Below are 15,384 nucleotides of genomic sequence, written 5' to 3'. Positions count from 1 at the left end.
GGTGGGTTGTTGTTGTGGCAAGTTTCTCCTCCTCTGACAGAAATGGCGTCAGTGGCAGCGAGTGTAGGGGAAGCCGCGGCGTGTGGGAGCCGCGGGGGGAAGCGGCGGCCGAGGAAAGAGGGAAGGGGGTGAGCGGCGGGAGAAGGGGGGATCCGGAGAAGGAAAGGGGCAGTATCGGGAGGAGCCCAGCGCCCCCACCCGATGTTTGGCTCCCCTCCCCCCGCCCGGTGCGAGCGGCTGGTGCGGTGCCTTAGCGCTTTGTTTTAAATTCCAGGTCCAGCCTCGGCCGCTCAGCCACGATCGAGGCTTTTACCGCAGCCTGAGCTCATCATGAAGGTAAAACACTCGCTTGTGTGCCTGGGAGGGGAAAGGAGGGAGGGTTGCATGGAAAAATGCTGTCCTATCTGTCAGTCCATCTGTCCCGACCCCGGTGCGAGGCTCGGTGCTGGTGCAGATCCAGACTGCGGGCAGCTTCGCCCCCACTGCCGTGTTTCGGTGCCTCGGCTCGCTCGCTGATCGTGGGGCGGGCTTTGCTCCGCCGCGTTATGCTGGGGGAAGCCGTGAGTTCCCCGAGCAGGGGCTGTTCTCCTTCGCAAACATTGTTTGTAGGAGAATAAGGACATGGCTGCCTGGGCTGAGCTCGCTTCATGGAGGAGCAGGGCACAGTCACCCTGCTCGAGAAAGTAACGTTGTGGGGGAAATGCTGGCTCTACAACATTGTTTACTTGAATAGAGGGTAGATTTACTTACTTTCTATTCGTCAATAGGAGTTTTGTTGAATGAGTAATCTTGATGAGAGCGGGGAGGGTGCAAGTGAGTGATTCTCCGCAGTGAAATGATTGCTGTAAGGTGCGGAAAGATTTTCAAACAGGTTCTAATTTTCTCTCCGTGCTGTGTAGTATTCATATACCTCACTGTCACGCATTTTTCTTCTCTTCGACCTTTCTAGACGGTTGATGTTTGGTATATTATGCAAGCTAAATAGCAAAAAAGATCGTTTTGGTGGAATGCAATGATTTCTTCTGTGTAGGGGCAAGAACTGTGTGCCTAAAAGTAGTTTTTAACAACTGTGTTAGTTAGGGCTTTTTTTACTATTTTGCTGATATGTCTTGCTCAAACTGCCATTCGTGTTACTGTCACCCCCGTGTACTTCAGCTCCCGGTCCTGCTGGGCAGCAGTAAATCTCATTTCAAAATACTATAAATCTTAGAAAAAACAATTGTTCCAAAACTATGATGCATCTATTCCTTGGTATTTGTTAATAAAAAGCAGTACTCTGTATGTGGGTTCTTCTACTATCAAGAGTTTTTGCCTACTGTCTGTGAATAAGTATTATGTAAAGTGTGCACCCAGTACTATATTCACTGCTAGAAATGGTAAATGAAATGGACTCTGTTAATTTCTAGATTGATCTGACTTGCTGAGCAGTGAAGTCTTTCTGTATAGCTGTTAAAGGTTTAGTATGTTTTTTTTTACTTTGGTGACTTTATGGCAGTATTTTTAAAAATCACGTTTTAATTGCCCTATGATTTTTCTTTAGCAAGTGCTAAGATATAAAAAACTGCACACGTCTGTCTTATTGAAAGTAAACTATTTATGAATTTACAACAACAGGCTGTTGAAGTTGTATGATAGGGAGGTTTCCAAATGTGGCTCATTGCCTGGTGGGGATACTGGAGATGGAAGCAAGATAAATAGGAGGCAGTATAGGGAGCTTTTTTCCCCAGAAGGAAAAAACTTATTTAAATGACTGTTAAATTTACATACGTTTCTAATATTCTTTTTCAATGTAAACAAATCTTACAGTTACCATAGAGATTAGGTTCAGATACTGAGTTTTTAGAGCCATATTAATATGTAGACAGACAGCTGGGAGCATGAGGAGGTCAGATAACAAGTAGAACGCAAAGTGTTCTGTGAAACAGTGATACAGATCCACTTCAGGCTGAATTGAATGTATAACAGATAATTAAACTTAGAGTAGCAAATACAAAAACCTGTTAATAGACCTGTATTTTTTTAAAAACCCTCAGAGCTTACTTAGTCTTCAGTAAAGTTTCTGCTACTCTTGCATGTTTATTTTTAAAGTTAGGATAAATTCTGTCAGAGTGTTCAGGTGTTAAGTTTAAGTCTGTAGCTTTGCAATTTGTGTGTGTCTAGTGTTAAACTTACATATGCTTGAGATAACTCCAGTACTTTATTTACTGTGCTCTGTAGTGTTAAGGGAGGTTAATCTGTAAGTCATTACTTTGAAGCTTTAGTTATTACAGGGAAACTTTTAACAGTATTGTGGTTCCAAAGAAATTTCTAAGATTCAACAACTTAACCAAGATTATAGGAGTTATACAGTGGATCAGTCCTTCTGGCTGGCTTAAATTTGTAATTTATTACTTAAACTTACAAGGATACAAGCCAGTCCAGTAAGAAGCAGTAAGGGAGAATGCTTAAGAGAATTATTAGCTTTCTGTTTGTATCGCTTCAAGGTAACATTGACTAGATTAGATCAAGATACTGTTTAAATATGACTGTATATTTCTGTGCATTTATTTTCTAAGTTATCCAAAGAACATACTCTTTGGATACTCAAGGACACTTCAGCATGCAGAGGACTTAATGCTTTAAGACCTAGTCTTGCTTAGGGTCTGCTGATGCAGACTTGCTTCTGACTGCATGATAGAGGCCTCTGTTTTGATTTATGCCTTGGTCATTCCTTCAAGTGCAGAGCATTGTAGATTCTGGTGCACAGAGCCTTAGAACCGGATTCCTTGTCAGTACCTTGTCTCTTTATGTGAAGTTGAACAATTCAATTAGCTTTACTGACTCCTTTCCCCCACCTGTGTGGTATGGATGAAATGTTGATCTTTCTTTGTAAAGCACAGTCAGGTATATTTAGGAGCAGCACTAACAATTGTATTGACACACAACCGTAAGTCACTTGTGTTCTTGCATTTCGCAACGCTTTGACACAAGAGAGGTACGCTGCCTGCTTAGAGATTACCAGAGCTGTTGGTATCATTGCTCTCCTTGTAATAACCCAACTTAATCCAAGGAAATAAAGCCCCTTGTATAAACCAGTAACTTCAGCCTATCAAGTAGTCTTCCCATGGACTGCTAAGACCACTTAAAAATGCTTTTGAAATATGTCTCACAAGAAGTGGTGTTCTACTAAATCAGGCTTTATCCTGTGTTGATTGACCTCTGATAGTTAGTGCAGCTGTGTAGATAATGGCTGGGATTGCTTGCATGTTGTGGAGGTTTTTGTTGATTTAGCACCTTTTGTATAAGGCCTTTTTGCATTAAGTATGTGTCAGAAGAATGTAGAATCTGTTTGATGATTTAAAAAGTAATTGCATTCCATCAAATGGCTACATACTAAGTAGGTAGCAATATATGTAAAAGCATTCTTATAGAGTGCTTTTTTTTTTAGCTCCAGAATCAGGAAATAAACTCCTGAAAGCAAAGCGTCTGCTTTTAAAGAGAGAAATAAACAAAAGCTTGGTTTGACCAATGATTTGTACTAGGAACTGCTGCAAATGCTCATGAGATTTTTAATATGTATCATGGCATTTGTTTGATATATAAATGTGTGAATGAAGTTAATATACCCACTGTAGTTAAAAAGTTCACTGCTGAGTGGGGATCAAAAGAGTAGATGTCCCAGCAGCTAGAGCAATGCTCTATGAATTAAGAGATCTGAAATGATTGTTTAAATGTTTTGATACTGTTTGCATGTTAATGTTTTTCATTCTGTAAAGTACAAACTATTTAATGGTTGTTGATACTTGTCTTTGGTAAGCCTAGATGTTCCTGGACGCTTGCTCAAAGTTACCACACTAACAAATTAAGAAAGCCATGCCTATGGTTTATGGTAGATTTTTTGTTTTGGTTGGGTTTTAATTCTTCCTGAATTTACATTGTTGTTTCAGTAGTCTGTCCTAGTGACCTCTCCAGCTACCCAGGGAGATCACTTGTGCACACTGATGCCGTAGCTGCTTTCTCTTAATGTGTGCCAGACCATTGCTCATATTCTCTGCCAGTATGGCTGAAGACAAAAGTGAAACATCTAGTAAACTTTTCAGCCACTAATTTCCAACTTTGAGCACAAGTCAGTTGAAAATCCCATTGGTCTTATGCAGGCTGGAAACCAGTCGTGGAATGTAGTGACCTTTCAATTTCTGGTTAACTATTTGAATTGCAGCAGAAATGGAGATTGCTAAGGGAAGAGTACTGTTAGAATAGTTTTTGTGATGGAGGCAGGAAAGCAGGTAAGTCTTAAGAGGTGGTTTTACTCCATAACTTGTTTTTACATTGTGAAAAATTAGTTTTTTAAAATTCTTTCCTGATGTTCCATTTTGAACAAGTGATCAGAGGCAGTTATTGACTTCCTCGTGCTTGCATAATTATGTAGAAAGGAAAGCAAACACCACTTGCACCAAGCAATTACAAGTCACGTTGGAATAATCTATGTTATTTTGAAATTGTTTATTTGCACTTTTTAAATGCTAGTCTTTATGTATTTTACAGTGGCTAAACAGCATGGAAGTCTTGAACTCAAATCTGTATGGGTACAATGTGGCTGTTGAATGGTTGTATTGGTTTATAAGGGCTTGAAGTTAATTAGACCACATAGTGGAAAAAAGGCTGTCTTAGACTGAGAAGACTGAAGCTGTAATAAACTATGAGTATTACTACAGTTAAGTTGCCTGTATTATTATCTTCAAAGTTGGTGAAGGATTTTTGGATCAATGTTCTCACGGCAGCATAACTATTGTACGAGCATACTGTCTAAGGAAAATGTTAGCAGGCAGAATAATGAATGTGCATATCTTCACTGGAACACTTTGGGATGGTTATTCAATTCACTTTGTAATCCAAAACAAGTATTGTATACATGCAGAGCTGAAGCATGCTGTGATACACATTGCATGTCTGTTTTCAAAGAAGTTCTGCATTGTAGTTGAAAAGCCCTTTGAAACAAAATGCAAAGGTTTTTATATATTAAGCTTTACTGTCAGTATCAGATACTTAATCTGAATGCTTTGCTGATTGAGTAAATTGAAAAAATAGTGCTAACTTTGAGAAGGTGGAAATGATACTGTTGTCACAAATTGGTTTCAGATATTTTGTTTAAATTGTACAGATACACACATTTTCCTTAGAAATATATACTTTTATAATAGGCTAAAGCATAAAAGGGAGTTTGAGGTGACCTCATTGAAAAAGGGAACAAATTTTACAGAAAAACCTAGGCTTAACTTTATCTGGCACCCTAACGTCATACACAGCCATCCAAATGCTTGATTATTTATCAGTTATACTTACTTGAAAGTAGTTAACCCACTTTCTGCTCACTACCTGTTGTGAAATGCAACAGTTGGATTCTCTGCGTTTCTACTTAATAGGCCCTTCAGCTGTTTTTACTGAAATGTACAAAGCTTAAAACCATGGATCTCAGACTATGTCTGCCTTAAATGTGATTCAGGTCACAGTTGAGAAATGTTGAGAAGTCAGGTATTGTGGCTGTTTGCTTTTTAATTGATGTGCTTTGGTAAAAAATACTACTTTTTGCCTTTTCCACTTAGCACTTAATGTTGTCCAGTTACTGTGCTTGCTGTCTTGCTTGGATATGTGCATGCAATGGATTTTTAAAGACTTCTAGAAGACTTCAAAAGGCCTCCAGGGAACTGAGAAAAATTGTTTAGCCCTATGCATAAACGAAATGTTAGTGATTTAATATGTGTTACCATAATTATTTTAAAAGGTTTTGATGAAAAGTCATAAATCTGGGTAGTTGGGTTTTTTGTTCTTTTTTTCTGTTAACATGGGGTGACCAGATGAGGGGATATTTCAGGGAATTCAACTAAGGAAAGGACAGCAAGCCACTTTGATATTCAATACTTGACAAGACATCTATTTTCCTTCTGAAGATTAGTTTGAACCAGGGGAGAAATTCAATAAAGAGAGCACTATTGTTTTTTGGTTTTTTGTCGGTTTTTTTTTTTTTTTGCTTGGCAGACTATAAAGCAGTCATGACCTGTTTAGCAAGAAGTGTTTGTAAGTGAGCTCTGAAAGCCAGTTGTGAGAATGTCAGAGCAGGGTGGTGGAGGGTGTTGCTGAGTTACCTGTAGAAAATTAGGACTGAGATGAGCCGGCAGTTTTATGTGTGACCGCTTGTGTGACAGTGACTTCCTGAGTATCTATTAATTAATTGAACATGGAGTACTATTTTGGGGGTACCTGAACCTGTCTTCACTATGAAGAAAATTGTGCTTAACTATGAAAAGTCATTTTTCTTACTGTGAGTGAAAGCAGTGGGAAAAGGCATCATTGCAGCTAATAGGGAGTTACTTGCTCCCATTGCTGTTGTCTGTGAGCCTATATTTGCTCTAGAGTGGAGGTGGTGGTCGGTACACCAAAGAAAAGACTTTTTAGCATCCAGAACTCCCAGTTTAAGTAGTCTTTGATTGTGACTCATACAGATCTCCTTAAGGAGTAGCTAGAGACAGCATTCATCAGTTGTCATTTAAGCTAAGTGTGAATGCAGACATCTACAGAGCTTTGTTACAGAGCAGATCATGCAGGTTGGACTAATATGAATAACAGTGTTCTTGGGCAGAGGAGTTTGCTGTTTAATCTGTTGGTTTGTCCCCCAACAACTTGAAGCAAAGAATTTTGTCTCATAAGTAGTTTGTCAAATTAAGGTATTTTATGGTCATGGAAGAATGCAGTCTTGTCTCCTTCTTCCACTCTTGGCTGTTTATTCTCATTGTCTTCCGTGCTAGCAGTCCATTTGTGTGGTGCCAGAGTACACGGAACTAAGCTGAAATTAGAAACAATCAGATACATGTACTCTTCACTTGCAGACTGTTCCTGCCCTGGCTGATGCCTGGCAGAGGAAGAAAGGGCACAAAAGCAGAAGTGCACCAAGACTGATTAGGATTGGTTTAAACTGCATGTGAACACACATCCTTCCCCATCCCTCTGCCAAATTAGCAGTTTACAGTCATTAGGCTAAACATTTTGTAAACTCTCTACAGGTGAAATTGCCATAGAAGTTTTTTGTGCTTTCTTGAGACCTAGAACACCAGACTTCTTTACAGGTTTGAAGTCTATATTTTCTAGAAAATATTGAGTGAAAAGATTTAATTGAATTGATGCTGTGTCTTGAAGGGAATGAAGAAAATGCAATTTTCAATATGATAAACATTGATTTCAAAAAATGGAGAGTCTTAAAGAAAAGATGATATCAGATGAAAAACCTCGTTTTTTGAGGCCAGTATAAACTTTGTTTTCCCTCCTCCTTCAAGTTCTTCTTCAGCATTTGGAAAGCATACCATTAATAGCAGTTATGTTTCTTTCTACTTAAATTACAGAAACAGTTGGTATTATAATTTTCTGTAGAAAGATATTTATAAATATTAGATTTCTATCCTATAAAGGTGACAATCTCTATATGCCTATAAGACATTTTGACAACAGGTACTTTTACCAATGGATGGAAGATGTAAGCAACTGTGCTACCTTTATCTCAAACTAAAACAGTAGGGAATGATAATCTAGGGAGAAACTACATCACTCTGATAAGGAAGTTGAAGGGAATCGAAGTAAAACTTTCAATTTTTTTTTTGTATGTGTTAAGAAGACCTGTATATTTATGGCTAGACAAGTGGAGACTTGGTGACAGTTGGGTGTTAATGCCAGTTGGAGATGGTAGAGTGAGGTGTGTGATATTTTCTGCTTATTACCGCAAACTTGATGCAGATATTTGGATGATATGTTATCTTCCTTTCTAAGAACTGGTGTTCTAGCTGAGCTTTTATCTGTGATCCTTGCCCTTTTTCCTCTTATGTGTCCTTCTAACTTAGTATTCCTCATCATTTAAGACAATCCTTCTAAATGGGATTTGGGAAATGGGATTTGACTTCAGCAAAATTCAGATCCAAGTGTATCTGATGCAAGGTTTCAGCTGTAATAAATAATGTAGTAGAGAGTAATTTGTTTTTTCATGTTCTCTTCGGATTTGAAAAAAAATGTTTCAATTTGTGGCAGGGCAACCTGATTCACTGTGATAATTTTTTTCCTTCCTATTTTCAGCTATCCTCTTAACAGCAGATTGCAAGCACCAAATCTCATTTGTACATTTAAAATAGTCCATGTTTTCTTTAAAATAAATGTGGAATACATTCTTCTAAGATTTCAAAGAATACTTTAATTTAAAATGGTGGAAGAGACTTTCCAATATCCTTTATCAGCATTTAAGTGAAAAAGTGTTAAGTTAATCTTCCTGTTAATGCTGTGACACTTAGGTTGGCACAAATTCTTTTCCTGGGAGAAATAATAAGGGATTGAGACATTTTTTAAAATGAGTACATGTTATACCAGCATTTCAGAATTCAGGAATTTGTAATGGAAAATATGTTTTCACTTTTTAAACTTATTTTACTCCTCTGCTTATTGAAAGATAGATGTTGCTGCAGTATTAAATGAATGTAACTTCAAATTATATCAATAAACTTAAAAATAAAATAGATATCCTTTTTAATCTTTGTACTTCGATAAATATAAATGCATTTTTGCAAACATAGCAATAATTTTATACATTTGCACTTCAGTTTCTTTTGAAGGTTGCCCTGCTAGATGGGCATCAAGGGAGATAGTGAAATACTTTAACATAAGTAAGACTGCAGTGCTGTTTGAAAATGAGAGTTTGATATGTACCAATACCTTGCTGCCTGGAACAGGGACAAAAATAGAGACAATAATTCAACTTCGAGTAATTTCCATTTTCTAAATGCAGATTCATCCTGAGTTGCTCTTCCAGAACTTTACAATGACAATCCACACACCTTTACACACAGGGCATGATTTACGTAACTCTGTGGTGTCTTTGTCTTCTTTGCAGAATTTCCTGCCTATTTTCCTGCAAAGTTGGACAATTTAAAATATATTTAATCTTGGGTTCTTTCCTGTACTCAAAGATTACTAGTGCAGTATTTACATTCCTAAAATTTGAGTAGTACAAAAGATTGTGTCACTTGGTGACTCAGTGTATTGGATACATGGGTTGGAACCTGCAAAGTCACTCTTCAAATATATTCTGATACTCTTGGTCCATTTTGGAATTGGACTTCCAAGGCTCCTGCCAAGTGTGTTCGCTGGAATAATTTACCATGAAGTTCCAGAAAGTATTAGTATGTATATTAGATGCCTGTTTACACTAATTCAGTTTTTCTTTGCTAGTAGCTCTTTGGCTGTTGAGCTAATATTCTGATTTCATTTTACTTTGCCTGATACAAGCCAAAATGTTGGATTGATAAGGTTAAAATATTTCATTTTTAAACATTTCAGAAACATTTTATTAAAAAAATCTTCTATTTCATACATTGTACATTTAAAAAGTACATTATATATATATGTATACTTGCCAGTGCATGGTGAATTAGGTTTTTAGATGCAAGTAAAGTGAATAAACTGCTTTTGTTACATTCTGTATTGTAAGACAAATACTCTTTTGGTGACAGGATAGTAATAATAATATATATGAGAGAGATAGGTGTATGTCCTGCTATGGCAGACTTTTTCACTGGTGTTGGATGTGGCATTGGTAGCATCTAGAGAGCAACTCAACTGGTAGTAGGTCAACTTTAAATTAGTGAAATGTTTTTATTTGTGGCTCAAGCAACACTGATTTCAGTTCAGTAAAATTTTATGTACTCTTTTTTATGCTAAAATAGAGAACAATTTTCCTTTTTGTCATGGGAGTAATTTCCTTTGCAACTGCACTTATTTGAACATTTGAAATGGTGTACTCCTAATTTGGTGTAATTCTAAAATGGTAAAATCCTAATTATGGTCTGACAATAAATATTAAACATAGCATTCATTATGTGAAATAGAAATGATCCATGATACTTAAGCTGGTCTCATCAAGTTTCTCTAGTTGTGTATTATATTTACTTAGTTGGAGTTTTGAGGAAACAAATCAGCTTTTAAGATCTTTGTATAAATATACATATATATTAAAACAAACAAACAAAAAGTCAAAAGGAAATGGTAAATTTCCTTCCTAGGTACTTGATTCCAGACAAATCCAGATACAGTTTGAGAACTTTGCTATCATACTGCTGTAGCTGGATATCCTTACTATGTTTGCTCAGGATTGAACTTGGGAAAAAACCCCAAACCACTTCAATACTTGAATGAGATGTGCAGATGGAACTTGTATTTACAAAAAAACTCCCTAGTCTTAAAGGAACTGCACCATCTTTCCTTTTTTTTTTCTGGCAGTTTCTCTTCAAACAGCTTTTGTGTCCACTGAAACAACATTGCAGCCAAGTAGTACATGGGCACATCAGTTGGTTAGTAAGGCCAGTGTGAATGCTTTAACTGGATATTCCTCTTCTAGCAGGGTGGTGCACAGTATTTCTGTGAAAGTAAATATTGCATTGGGCTGATTTGTCATATGGTAGTACTGGAAGATTAGATTTGTCCTTTAGCCAAGTATTTCAGAATTTCTCTTCAATTATCTTCTTAGACTTAGGGAAAAAACAGTGATCACAAACACGTAATTAGAATTTCACTGGCATATGAAGTTGATAGTGTAACCTGGTGATTTGATGGAGACACTGATATTTTATTGAGAGGCACTGAGATTCCTGCATTGTGTCTTGGAACTGAAGACCTCTTTGAGGTGCCTCTTGTTCAGCTTTGGAGACTGGAACAAGGTTTCATGTGGAAAGTAACATTAGAATTGTTGACATACAAAAGACTATCAAGTAAAACTTAAGGTAGACTTTTTCTCTTTCACTTGAGTAATCCTAAATGATACTTTTTGAAAAGAGGCTAAAAAATGAAGGTTTTAGTATAAGAGGCTTAAAGACTTTCAAGAAAAAAACTGGGCTTTACATAATAGCTTCAGCACACTTGAAAGCAGTGAACAGACTCTTACACTACCTATGCAACTTCAAAAATTTATTCTCTGTTCTTTAATATGTTGAAGAGTTTTGTGGAATCTGAGCAAGGATCTTTCTTTAAATAGTCACTCCCTGGAAAAGGCTGCCATTAGTCACAGGCTAAGCCAGCTGAAGATGTTTTGGAAACAGGTGCAGCAATGAGTAGCCAAAGAAACAGAAGTATTCTGGGTGGGTAAATTGGATAAAAGGTATGAAACAAGTAGTTCAGATTCTTTAATTCCTTGAAGTCTGAAAGGTAGCCTAGCTAAATACTAACTGCATTTATATTGGTCTTTCTCCCTGTATTTCTACAGTGGCACTTGCGCTTTCTGTGTAGCATGCATCTGAAATATCTTCATAATTATGCAGCACTTGACAAATCTTCTCCAAACTTGTCTTCAGCTGGGTATTTCTGATTTCCTAATATCTGTTTTATTTTTAATGCTTGCAGGCTTGATTGGCTGTGGGTATTTTCTGATGGAGAATCTTGCATCACTGTCCTAAATAGTTGCCACATTGACTACATTTTGCATTTTCCCCCCAAACCTCCTTTCACAAACTTAAATACTGAACTCTTAGTCTGCAAGATGAATGCTGTTGGGGAGAGGAATGAGAAAGAGAAATTATTAATTTTCTTTTAATATGCTTGCTACTGACTATGCAAGAGTATTTGGCCAGTAGTATTCTCCAAAAATGAAGTGAGATAGGAGAGAAGTTTGCATGTGTGCTTATGTTTGTTAAATTTATGTAAGTTAGGAATTGTATTCCTACAAGTTAGGATACTTGTAAAACTAGCTCACAGGAGAATATTATTAAAGAAATACTATCGTGTTTATGATGAAAAAAATAAATAAAACCTGTGGACTTGAAACTTTAGTCTTCACTTTTTTTAACCCATATGGAATTGTACTGAGTTACATATGCCTTATTCCAGAAGAGGCATTTATTTCTATTAATCTGGGGAAAGGGGGATATACAAATAAGTTGTTGGTTTTTTCAACATGGAGTGTGAGGGAAGGATTTACAATTTACTTAATAGTTTGAGGAACAGTCCATTTGAAAGACAAGTATATTGTGGAAAATAATGTTTACATTTTTTTGGAAGAAGACTACCTAAGTGAAAATCAAGTTTATTCAATAGTAGAAGTAGTCTGCTTGTGAGCATTATAATAATTTCGTGCAGTTTTCCTTGGTAAATTATTTGTGGTTCTGATTTCTTTGCTGCCCCAGCTAACCAGTGTCCAGCTTTGTTAAGACATCTGTGTTCTGCAAGGATATCTATATTTCACCTGACAGCAGTGGCCCAATAGGTGCTGGTAAGAAACGTGAAATTTAACAGAAAATAAAGTGGGGCTTTTTTCTCTTTCAGACCCAGATAATTGGTTATGTGATTATAATTGGTTATATAGCTAAAATCTTAACCAATCTGCTCTTCTTGACTGAAAGCTATCTGTACTCTTAACCGACTATTTTACTGTAGTAGCAGACCAAACCTAATTTTAATTGTTTTTTGTGCTGCTTGGCTGCTCCTAAATAGTGCAAGTGTGCATGTAGTAATGCTAATACTTCGCTTCTCTTTAACCCTGCTTGTGTCTTGTCTCTCATTGTCTTTAATGTAGTGCCATGGGTTCTGCTGCCTGTTTCTAAGGAGATTTGATGACAGAGTTAAGAAATCTTGTTGTTAATAGTCCTGTTCATTATTCAGGGACCTATAGCTTCACTAGAATATTAGGGGGAAATCAGAACATTTAAAAACTTTGGCTAATGCAACTCTTCTTATGTAATCTTACTTAACTATGTATATATAGTCACCTTTTTCTTTGCACATACAGTAGTTGTGGTTGCTTTAAATTTTTACCAGAGGCTTTTTTCCACTTTTCCTTTTTTTACTGGAAGAGGAAGCTGAAGAATTGTTTTTACTATTTTGAAAGGTGTAATACCTTTATAGAAAGATAGAGCTTCATATTCCCATAAAAGAAAGATAGTATGGAGATAGATATTTGTATTGCTGTATAATTTACTGTCAATTCAAAGATTGTAAGACTGTACTTCAATTGTTAGAAAATAAAGCCTCTGCATGGACTAAGGTGGAAGCACTCTTTGATACTTTGCATGCATGTAGTTATTGTATGCTATTTGTATCTTAGCTAATGTAATGTAAAATAATTTTTTATTAGAAAGTAGAATCTTATTCACAGGAAGTTTGAAGAGAAAAATGAGTATTTGTTAAATGCAAAGGGGAGAAAAAAAAACCCATAAAAGAAATTATTATCATCAGGACACCAAAAAAATACATCTAGACTGTATCATCAAAGGGACCAGGACAGATATACCTGTAAATGGTAATACTTGTAATTTTTACTTCTAAAAATTTATGCGGTGAAGGTAATAATGGCCAAGTTTACACTTAATTTTAGACACACATGAACACATATGTATATATTTTAATATCTAGAATTTACCTCCAGTTCTTTAGAAGTTTCAGTTTGTTGGCTAGCTTGCTTTTGAATATCATTACAATTCTATTCTATTCTATGTTTCAAAAGTGTAATTGTGGCATCAGGAATTCGAGGAAAGCCAAATATAAGGGCTTACTGTTTTAAAGCCAAAAATATTGCACTCTTGGTGTATTAGTTATTTTATCCAATTGAGATGTGTTTTGTTAGCTCTTGTGTAATGTTTCCCTTGGAGACTCAAGAATAACATGGCAGGTTACTGAGGAGGAATAAATGGCTACTTTAGACCAGGAGTGAAGATCTGTCAAAATGTTCCAAAGAAGGATTCCCTTAACGCTGAAAACTAAGGAGAAGTGTAGGGGTTAGTGTGTATCTAGTTGAAGTCAAACATTGTCAAAACCCAAAACAAGTGAAAAGTATTTTCAGTTTGGCTAGTTTACAAAATGAGAATCTTAAAAGTTATTGCTGGCACTGACCTAGAAAGGAAGACAAGACTGTTGGTCTGTGCATGCTAAATCTCCTGAAGCCAGTGGAGAAACTGAGGACATTTTTTCAGAGCAAGTCATTGGAAAGCAGAGGATAACCTCCTTTGCCTGTTCTAAAGTGCATCTTCAGGTTCTGTTGCTTGTATTTAATATCTTAGTGAATCTGAGCCTTGCATTCATATTTTGTCTGAGATGAAAACAACCTGTTTGGAGAAACCAGGAGAAAAGCAAAAGGCAAGTTGGTAGAGAACTGGAGTTTTTCTGTAGGTCAGGTATCTTTGTGCTACTTGCTATTAATTGAATATAGTCTGAAATGGAGACTTAGATGACTGTATCTCCACCAAGTCTGAATTTATCAGAAGAAACTAGATGCCTGAGGTGTAATTGAAAGAAATTATCTTTGCAGTGATATTGACCATTCCTTCAGTTGATATTTTTAATGGCAATGTCAGGCTCTGTGAAGGGGGAGAAAGTCTCCATATTCATATTCCTGTCACTGCTGTGCTTCCAGGTGCATGTGCTGTGTCAAACAGTGCTGAAGGGATCCTTGCGTTATATCCATGCAAGACCATGAGAGGACTGAAAGAATGTTTTCTCATATTTTGTATGGTGTAAGCTGAAACAGTTTTTCTGATTAAAGTGTGCCTTAGTTAGTGTCTGTTATTGCTGTTGAACCTAATGGGGCTGTCCTGTGCAAGGCAGTGACGTGGGAGAAATCTCGCTTGTCCAGCTGTACAGCTCTGGTTAATTTTCTTGTTCTGCTGTACATCTCTGCTCCTTGAAGGACTTTCAAAGACTGCCTCGGCACTGGATCATCATCTTGATACAAGTTGTCTGTAGTCCAGTCACATTAAATATCACATTTTGTAGGAAAGTCAAACCAAGCAGTGGTTTTTGACAGGACTGATCCCATTTATAAATTGAATTAAGTAAAGTGCCTCTTTTGAGGTAAATTCTGAAATTTCTGAAATTAATCTTGAAATTAGTTGTCAGTTTATAACTGGACTTCGTATTTTACAAACACGGATTAATTAGAAATTGTTTTGTTCTGTGATCTAATGGTAATGGTATTTTACTAGTTCTCTATAAAAATCAAAAGTTAGAGCATTCCTAGCGAATGCTCAGTTAATCTTCTTTGTTTGCAAATAATGTGTGCTGGATATAAAACTTAATGTTAACTGGTTTTTTGAGTGCTATCCAAGTAGATTAGACTTTGAATACAAACTTGTGTTTGACCTTGCATATACTGCAGTACTGAAGTGCTTTCAGCCAGTTTAAAGCCACTTCAGGGTTTTATTGGAGATGTTTGACCGAAAGCTGTTTGTTTGACACTCAGATCATTTGAAGATGAGACAGCTTGTCTATCAAGATATTAAAGAAAAAACGTTAGGATGGTAAATGTCATCTTTCCCATCCAGCTAAGGGCCTCATACATTCAACTTTTGCAATTTGGAAAAAGAAGAAATTCATGTGCTAGTGTGTGCAGTGAAA

General features: G+C 36.7%; 1 protein-coding gene across 4 annotated transcripts in view; it reads left to right on the top strand.

The window, feature by feature from the left end:
- ARID4B (AT-rich interaction domain 4B) overlaps nucleotides 1–15,384 on the top strand; it is an 86,783-nt gene that overhangs the window by 1,099 nt on the left and 70,300 nt on the right. For 3 of the 4 annotated variants that reach the window (XM_074537496.1, XM_014267425.3, XM_074537495.1), the window contains exon 2: nucleotides 275–336. In XM_074537496.1, the coding sequence (XP_074393597.1) occupies nucleotides 331–336 (6 nt within the window). In that variant the 5' untranslated portion in view covers nucleotides 275–330. Of the gene's footprint in view, nucleotides 1–2; nucleotides 129–274; nucleotides 337–15,384 lie in introns of those variants that run through there. The other variant, XM_074537494.1, reaches the window with a different exon arrangement.

The sequence above is a fragment of the Zonotrichia albicollis genome, chromosome 3 (assembly GCF_047830755.1).
Source record: "Zonotrichia albicollis isolate bZonAlb1 chromosome 3, bZonAlb1.hap1, whole genome shotgun sequence".
Taxonomy (NCBI): Eukaryota; Metazoa; Chordata; class Aves; order Passeriformes; family Passerellidae; genus Zonotrichia; species Zonotrichia albicollis.
The sequence above is the reverse complement of the archived record's forward strand: the minus strand, read 5'-3'. Positions and strand labels throughout refer to the sequence as shown.